The sequence below is a fragment of the Lycium ferocissimum genome, chromosome 1, assembly GCF_029784015.1.
Source record: "Lycium ferocissimum isolate CSIRO_LF1 chromosome 1, AGI_CSIRO_Lferr_CH_V1, whole genome shotgun sequence".
Lineage (NCBI taxonomy): Eukaryota > Viridiplantae > Streptophyta > Magnoliopsida > Solanales > Solanaceae > Lycium > Lycium ferocissimum.
The window spans coordinates 31,452,954-31,462,215 of NC_081342.1; the positions used below are offsets into that span (position 1 = coordinate 31,452,954).

The window sequence follows — 9,262 nt, forward strand, 5'->3', positions numbered from 1 at the left end:
AAATTAAGGAAAGTAATACTGGAGATCTTCAATCAAGTAACAAATGAAGTCATCTATAAAGAAAGTTGCCTAGAAGGTATTGAAAATCAATCGACAATGAATGCTCTTGCCTTATTCTTGGAAATTAGGATCCTCAATATTCCTACTTTTCAAGGATCAAATCTCTTGGGTTACTTTCTCTGCTTGAAGAGCCAAACTGCTATATTTTGAAGAATATAAATAGAGGCTCGACAAACGAATGAAAATATACTTTCATCTCAACTTCTTAAGTTCTTCGCTCTACTTTTCATAAGCATTGTATTTCTGAGTGATCTACTGTGTAAACAAAAAAGAAAGGAGAGAAAAAATATAGTTGGTGAGGCGTTGTATCAAAAAGATTACGAGAGTTTGAGTGTAGATGTAGATTCAAGCAAACCATTGTACCAAAAACAATTACAAGAGTTGCAGAGAACATCCTTGTAACCCAAAGGGACTGGATTAGGATCTGCATTGGATGCGAACCAACATAAAATATTTGGTGTCACTTACCTACTGCAATCTAATTTCTGCATGTCCTAAGTTACTTTCAAAATACAAGCTATAGTTTACTACTGATATCAAATAGTCGACTAACTTAACGAAACGCCCCCCCCCCCAACTTCCTGTTCACTTTCAAAAACTTCAAAACTCACACATAAAATGGTCAAAACACATCAAACTCCACAAAATACACGCACGATATTCAACTCAAAAAGGATTAAGAATATATGCCCCAAAAAGCATAACTCCAGTTTCTGAACACTCTAATAAAATCTGAAAATACTAAACAACTTATGCTACATAACTTAATTCTTACAGAACTTATGTCGAGCGAAGCAAAAGTTCAGTTTCCGCAGATAAATATTATAGAACTTATGTCGAGCTAAGTAGGTCTGAATATTTTCATTAAATGAGCAGCAAGGGAAAAAATTAAAGACCACAAATACGAAGGGAAAAAAATAAAGATCGCATATACGAGGGGCAAATATTAAAGACCAGTGCGTTTGAAGGGAAATTTGTGCAAAAACTCCTTTTTCATGTCATTTTGGAAGAATGTTGCGGCCTTGAGGGGTAAAATGTCTCAAAATGCTCGGGGTTAAATTCCAAAATCTAGTCAGACTTGAGAATTACCATGAATGACCTTATAAGTGAATATGTTGCGAATCAATTAAATGTTTTGTTGATTGCCAAAAAACAAAAAACAAAAACGTAATGAGCTTATATGTTGAAAGGGCTCTTCTAACTAATAGGCTAGGCGTATGGTTGAGTTATCATGTTCAATATATAACAATTACTTTCTTTGTCCTCATTTTTGTAACACTATTTTATTTTTAGTCAGTTTCAAAAAAAAATGACTCCTTTCTACATTTAGCAACAATTTAATTTTAAATTTCTCATTTTTTTCTTAATAAAATAATGTATATCACACAAATATTCATGACTTGTTTTAAACCACGAATTTAATTTTCATTCTTAAACTCTATGTCCAATATTCAAAACTATCATGTAAATTGAAACGGAAAAAATAGTATTAAAGTAGGTTGATCAATGCTTGAGGCAACGACTTGGATTGTGGCCTAAATCCATGAAAAGCGAGCCATAATCGTGTCCAAACTGCTAGGGCATTAGAAATGAGGGCCTAGACCTAAGAGTAGTGCTAGTTTTGACCAAATTGGCCCAAAAATAAAACAAAATGAAAAGTTAACGGTTACCAATTTGTTTGGTCAAAGAAATGTGGTAGCCTAAATTCAACAAGTAATGCCAGATATAACCAACAAGGTCAGTGATCTATAAGTCGGCACCATTGCTGACAATATTAATTATGGAGTTCTAGGTTAAGTGAAACCTTCCCCTTAATAGACTAAGTATTTGAGTTGGGTTCTCATTTGCAGTAAATACTAAATCGAGCGATAGAACTGTGCGAATAACAATAACTAAGTTCAATGAATATGATGGAAGAAAGAAAAAGTAGGAGGGGAAAAGAGTAATGCACAAGAAATCAAGCTACAGTACTTAACACTTTATTCGAAAGGCAATGTTAAAATTAGGGGTTCACGGTTTGGTTAAAAATCGATCCAAGCCGAAAAATCAAAACCAAACCAACTAAATAAACCGATATTTACTTGGGCTAGGTTTGGTTTGGTTTTGAATTTTTAAAAACCGATAATATTCGGTTTGGTTTTGGTTTTATTAAAAGCAAACCGAAGAAAAAACTGAACTGAACCGACAAATTGTATACACAGTTATATGTATACAATATATTATTTTAAAAGATACTTTTAAATAATTTATATACTTATTAAGCAAATTTTTATTTATCTCTAATAGGCTAATGAACTTTATACCTTTAGTCGATCTTAAAAAAGAAATTCATGAATTCAAACTCATGTATTCAGAGAAACAACTATATGAGATTTACCTAGATTAATTTTTTGTATTTTTTATAAACTTTATTCACTTATTTAAAATCATAAATCCTAAGACATTTTCTCCATAATGCAAGAAACTATAGCTACCACAATAAAAGGGTAATAACAAATTATAAGTTGAAAAATGATAGAAAATTCTCTCCTAATTGTAGGAAAAAGAGAAATACCATTAATTTTCTTAAAAACTGAAAAATCGACCCAAACCGATGGATATGTATTATATTTGGTTTGGTTTGGTTTTAATAATTTTAAAAACCGACTAGATTGATTTGATTTTAGTTTTAACCCAAAATCGATCCAAACCGACCCATGAACACCCCTAGTTAAAATATCAACACAATGTGGTACTTGGATTTTGATTTGACATCAGATTTGAGCCTTAAATTGGTGGGCCGGGCCAGAGTCCAAATAAGCATTTACTCCATTGGCCATCTCAACGTTCTTCTTTTGGGGTGGTCTTTAAATTTTGCCCCTCATATTTGAAATCTTTAAATTTTGCCCTTCGCATAAAACCCATGGGTTCCAGGTTCGAACCCCCACTCAGTCAAAAATTTAAAAAAAATTCGCAAGGCAAAGTTTAAATTTCGCTATGCCCCCACCGGCATAAACTTGTGAAGGAATTACCAAAGTTATGTCGGACCCGTCATACTTATGCCTTATGGGCAGACTTGGCATAAGTATGCCGAGTCTGGCATAACTTTGGTAATTCCTTCACAAGTTTATACCGGGTCCGGCATACTTACGGGCAAACTTTTAGTTTAGCCTTAACTAAAAGTCTTTTCCTAGTTATGCCTTATGAGGCAGACTTTTAGTTAAGGCATAACTAAAAGTATGCCCCATAAGGCATAACTTTTCCTTAAGACATAGACTTTGTCTTATAAGGCAAATTTTTAGTTATGCCTTAAAGAAAAGTTCCGTCTTATGGGACATACTTTAGTTATGCCTTATGGGGCATACTTTTAGTTGTGCCTTAATTAAAAGTTTGCCCCATAAGTCATAACTAGGAAAAGACTTTTAGTTAAGGTTTAACTAAAAGTTTGCCCATTAAAAGTTTACCCATAAGTATGCCGGACCCGGCATAAACTTGTTAAGGATTTACCAAAGTTATGCTGGATCCGGCATACTTATGTCAAGTCTGCCTATAAGGCATGAGTATGCCGGCTCCGGCATAACTTTGGTAATTCCTTAATAAGTGTATGCCAGGTCCGGCATACACGCGACCCCAACCTTGCCATGCAATTTTTTTTTAATTTATACTTGAGCGGGGGTCGAACCCAGAACCTCATGATTTCTACGTGAATGCTCAGGGTTGCAACGCGAAGGGCAAAAATTAAAAACCAGCAATATGAGGGGCATAATTTAAAGACTATAAATATAAGGGGCAAAATTTAAAGACCACCCCAAAAGAAAGGCAATCCGTGCAAAAAAATGTTTAGAACAAACACACAAATTTCTTTTGGATCATTTGCACTTTAATCCTTATTGTATGCTGGTTTTAATTTTTATCCCCCAAGCCAAACAATTTTTTTGCGGGATATTAGCTTATATGTTCACATCATAATATTGTTAAAGTCATGTCATGTGTCCTTAAAGAACTTATGTTTCACTACATTAGTTCAAGTTCAATTTTTAAGGACAAAAATTAAAGATCTAACTCATTTGAAGGCAAATCCTGCGATTTCTTCATTTCTTCTGATATAATATGTGAATTAGGATTAAACACGTAAAAAGGTTGGTGGTGGGAGCTTAGTGTGGAGTTTGAGCTGACATATTGCGGGCCTTTTCTCTCTGTTTGGTTGGAAAACGACAATTACTATTATTTTAACACTTTCTTCCCAAGTGGAGTTTGGACTTTGGAGCAGCCATGATCTTGGCTTTGCCTTTCCCTTTTTCTATTTTCCCATTTACTTTGCCATTGTTCTTGAAGTGACTATTTGCTGCTGTCTAAATTTATTCTTTTCAAGTTTACTTTTTTCCTCTTTCTATTTATTTGCATTGTTCTTTTAGGTCAATGTTTTCAGGATTTATAGTTTCTCGTAATGTCTTGAGGATTCGACCGTCAGACATAATGTAGTTTCCTTGTCCTCTTGTTATTGACCATTACTTAAAAGCCATCCACATGCCAATTGCAAAAGGTATAATACATAATTTGCTCAGTAGTCAAATCCCTATTACACACCTTTTTTTCACGATAAATCTTTTATACACCAAACGTATCGTATCTAATATACAACTCTTTTGTGCTTAACAACTTCTTTTAAAAGATTTCAGTACACGTGGCGCGTGTCACAACTCGAAAAAATGTGAATACTGAATTTTTCTAAAGTAGAATAGCGCTGAATTTCTCGTTGAGTTCTTACAAATGGATTATGGATGGAAACAAACATGGAAAGAAAAAAACAAAGGAAGAAACGAAATCCAAAGGATCCTCTTTGTAGGAGAGCTTGGTCACGCTTAATTCGCGGAGTCACTGTCTCTACATATGGATATGGTGATTGAGGATAAGAGTCTTAACTTTATCTACATTGAGATCTCTATTAACATTTACATTGTACTAATTACTATCGGATGTGGCTCATCTCTAGTACTAATCCCCTCTAGTGGGTCCAGAGCTTGGTCACGCTTAATTCGCGGAGTCACTGTCTCTACATATGTATATGGTGATTGAGGATAAGAGTCTTAACTTTATCTACATTGAGATCTCTATTAACATTTACATTGTACTAATTACTATCGGATGCGGCTCATCTCTAGTACTAATCCCCTCTAGTGGGTCCAGTGCATGGTTAATATTGAGACATCTGTCCACCTTTTAATCTAATGGTCAACATTTAATTAACTAAAGCAGCCCCTCAAACCGTGGTTAAGCCCCTGATTTATCCTTTCCCTTGCTGCCAGCATCAATTTAGCCTAAAATCTTTCTAAACAAAATAGAAGCATCCGAAAAAATTGCTAGAAAATCTTTCTTGTTGGAAAAATATTTTCTTACCACGAAAATCATGGAAAAACAGAGCAAAAAACAGCAAGAACGAAAGATTAAATCTCTAGATGGTACAACAACAACCAGCGATCGCAAGAAAACGGAAGATCAGTTGATGAGCAAAAGTTTTTCCAGAGATTAAGTGACAATACCAAAACAGGTTTTTCTCCGCTGTTGCACTATTTTTTCTACTTCGAGACCAAATACGTTTGTTTCATGTGATTCTCGTGGTAGCCAAAACGAATAAATGTCTAGAATGTGTTTGATAAAATGTCTCAATTAGATTGATGGAGAATTTTAAGTAAAAAATGGATATTTGAAACAGTGAGAAGTTGAGATACTTAAAGCACAAATAGCAAATCGAATGAAGGTCACAGCTTGTTCCACGTAAAGTTTTCATATTAACCTTATGAAAATAATGAAGTTCACTAACTTTAGGATGTGATAGTAACAGAGCCTTTGTTAGGAGTATTTTGATTAGTGAACTCCATTGTTGGTAGATTTATGGATATGATAGCTAGTAACAGAGCTTTGTTAGGTGTTGCAATTCATTTCTGATGAAAAACTTAAATCATTTTTCTAAAATTTAAGACTAAAGATTATTTGTCTTATTTATACTTTTTGTAATGTAAATTTATGGATATCGCATCAACTGAGTCTCAAGGTGGATGTAATGTGCTAATAAAACTTGGGAAGGAATTTGACTCGAATGAGCACGCATATGACTGTTATAATGAATATGCAGCTCAGTTGGCTTTAGTGTTAGAAAAGAATATGCTAATAAAAATAGAGTCCATGTGTATGTGACTTCAACAAAATTTACATGTTATAAAGAAGTTTATAGAAGTACGGACAAACGAGATTCGACTGTTCAAAAGCACAGAAACGAAACTAGGACGGGGTGCTTAGCTCATATTACTATTAATCGTCAATTGAGTGGAATGTTTTGCATCACTTCATTTGAAGAGAAACACAACCATCCTTTTGTTGATTCCTCTTTAGCTCATCTGTTACCATCTCAAAGAAAGATAAAAGTTGCTCAAGCATATGAACTTGACTTATTAGATGATTCAGGAATATGTCCTAAAGCTTCATGTGACTATGCTGCTCATCAAGCTGGAGGACAATCTTTTCTAGGTTACACAAAGAGAGATCACAAGAATTATCTTAGGGACAAAAGACATGAAAATTTGAAACATGGAGTGGCTCGTAGCTTGGTGAATTATTTTGAGAAAAGAACACTAGAAGATCCCGCTTTTCGATTTTCTTTACACTTAGATGATGATAATTTGATAACTAATGTATTCTGGGCTGATGCAAAGATGATAAGAGATTTTAAGATATATGGAGATGTTGTGACTGTTTATACAACATATATGACAAATAAAGAGTATCGACCCTTGGCAATGTTTGTTGGTTTGAATAATCACAGGGAAATGGTTATATTTGGTGCAGTTCTCTTGTACGAAGAATAAACTGAATCGTTTGAATGGCTTTTTGATGCATTCTTTAGCATTATGTCTGCAGATAAACCATAAACATTCATGACAGATCAAGATCCCGCAATAGCTGCTGCTGTCTTATTAGTAATGCCAAATACATATCATATCATCGTCTATATGTGTGGCAGTTGGAAAAAAAAAAAAAAGCTTTTAAACATCTTAACCATATCTTTAGAGCTAATTCATCATTTCTGAAAGATTTTAGCAGATTGCTTTATGATTATGAGTATGAGGACGATTTCTTAAGTGCATGGCAGGATATGCTTGAGAAGTATGATCTTGGGGATAATAGTTGGTTGAAAACTACATTTGATATAAGGGAGAAATGGTTGATGACATATGGAAGAAATACATTTTCAGCAGATATAGAAGCACACAATTAAGTGAGATCTTTAATGGATCTTTAAGGGGATATTTGAAATCTGATTTGGATATCGTTCAATTTTTTAAGTATTTTCAAAGATCAGTTGATGATAAGCACACCAATGAGAATAAGTCAAATTTTGATATGACTCGAAGAATTCCTATTTTAAAGGTTAAACTTCCTTTATTGATTCATGCTAGGGATGTATACACCCCAACTATATTTGACATGTTTCAAAATGAATGGGAAAGGTCATTACTTGTTTCCGTGAAGGAGTTTCACGATGAAGGAGATTTGTGTACATACAGTATTGGCACTTATGGAAGTGTTAAGGAGCATGCAATAACTGTCAAGCGATCAGTAACTCAAGTTTCATGTAGCTGCAAAATGTTTGAGTTTGTGGGTATACTATGCAGACATGCTTTAAATACTATGCAGACATGCTTTAAAGATCCTTGATTTACTGAATGTAAAGGATATGATTCCTGCACATTATATACTAAAGATATGGACAAAAGATGCTACAAACATACATGAGATGGATGCCAATCTAGTAGGAACAAACTCTAATCCAAAAGTTAAAATTATTGTGAGGTATAGATATTTGTGTCAAACTTTTGTCCAAATTTCAAGTGAAGCTTCTGAATCCAAAGAAGGGTATGAATTGGCTGCAAAGTGTACGAACAAGATAATTGCAAAGTTAAATGATGTAAAGAAGAGAAATGAATCGCATGAAGAATTGATTCCAAGCAATAATATCCAAAATGAACCGAGTGAGACAGTATTTGTTGATAATACAAATGTCACGAAGGTGACTGGGTTAAAAAGGAAGGAACCAACATGCCGCTCTAATACTCGGCCAAAGAGTTTTATGGAAAAGGCCCAGAGAAAAAATAAGACTTCATTGCCAAAATTTCCTCTTAGCCAAACTGACCAGCAGTTTGATAACTTTTCATCTCTTCAAGTCCCATATCCACCTGTACCAGATGCATCAATGACTATGGTATCTCACCTCATCTAAATTATTTCTTGTTTATTAGTATAACATAAGAACTTATAATTGTCCTTTAAATAAAAGGGAGCAGTAGAAAGAAGCTTCCGTCCATGGTGCCCTTCACAATTGTCTCAAGGATCATCTCATGGAAGTTTGACTCAGCTCTTAAGAGTTACATTAGTGAACAAAGTTTATGATGATTTTCATTTCTAATAAGTAATGCTACTCATCTCGATATATGCCTCTTTTTAACTAATTGCAGGATGTTTCATTTCATGATTTAAATAAGTATTCTCGACACTGATTATGACAACTTCGAAAAATGGAGGTTTCATGGTGATGGTCATTTCTGCAACCATAGTCTTGATCTCAAATTTCATGTGTGCTTCATTATTATTGTTATTTTCTAACACAATAACTTGATTTTGCTCCATAGGTTTTGTTCCAGAATGCGATTTGGCATCCTCTGTTAATGGAGTTGTTTCTTTTTTTACATCAAGGCTGCAACTTATTTTATAGGGGAAAATTAGCTTGTACATTGAAAATTCTTTTGTTTAGCAATTGATCATATGTAGAAAGTTAATAAACACATTTTTTTTTAATTGAACATGCTTTATATAGTAGCCATGGATGCAGTAGCCAGAAATGCTTTTGTCCAACAGACAGTGATTAATCATAGTACCCTTTACTATTTGGCTGAAGCTTCTCTTGTTTATGTTTTTAAATTGTTGTGTTTGGCTAGCAGAAGCTTTATGCCTCTGTTTTGTTCTGTTTTATTGTTTTAATCAACTTCAGTGGTCTCCTGCACAACGTTTTTGGATTGTCATTGCCGTTTCTAACAAGTAGCAGATGCTTTAAAGTATAAGGTGATTGGATGATTGAATTTTTCTGTGAGATAACTACTACCGCTACTACTAATTTTTTCTGTGAGATAAGTTCTACCACTACTATTGCTTTAGTATGTCTTTTGCTCTA

The 9,262-nt window shown here is 34.0% G+C and overlaps 1 protein-coding gene across 4 annotated transcripts; it reads left to right on the top strand.

The window, feature by feature from the left end:
* The first annotated feature begins 5,099 nt into the window (after positions 1-5,099).
* LOC132053946 (protein FAR-RED ELONGATED HYPOCOTYL 3-like) lies at positions 5,100-9,022 on the top strand. Of its 4 annotated transcripts, XM_059446037.1 has the most exons (4): positions 5,165-8,296; positions 8,372-8,458; positions 8,550-8,629; positions 8,724-9,022. In XM_059446037.1, the coding sequence occupies exons 1-3, from the start codon at positions 7,772-7,774 to the stop codon at positions 8,589-8,591; spliced, it is 654 nt and encodes a 217-aa protein (XP_059302020.1). In that variant the 5' UTR covers positions 5,165-7,771; the 3' UTR covers positions 8,592-8,629; positions 8,724-9,022. The 4 variants fall into 4 exon arrangements, 1 of the variants encoding a protein (XP_059302020.1); XR_009414214.1 differs by having other exon boundaries at positions 5,100-5,587; positions 8,372-8,629; XR_009414212.1 differs by having other exon boundaries at positions 5,126-5,587; positions 6,955-8,629.
* Positions 9,023-9,262: the final 240 nt, after the last annotated feature.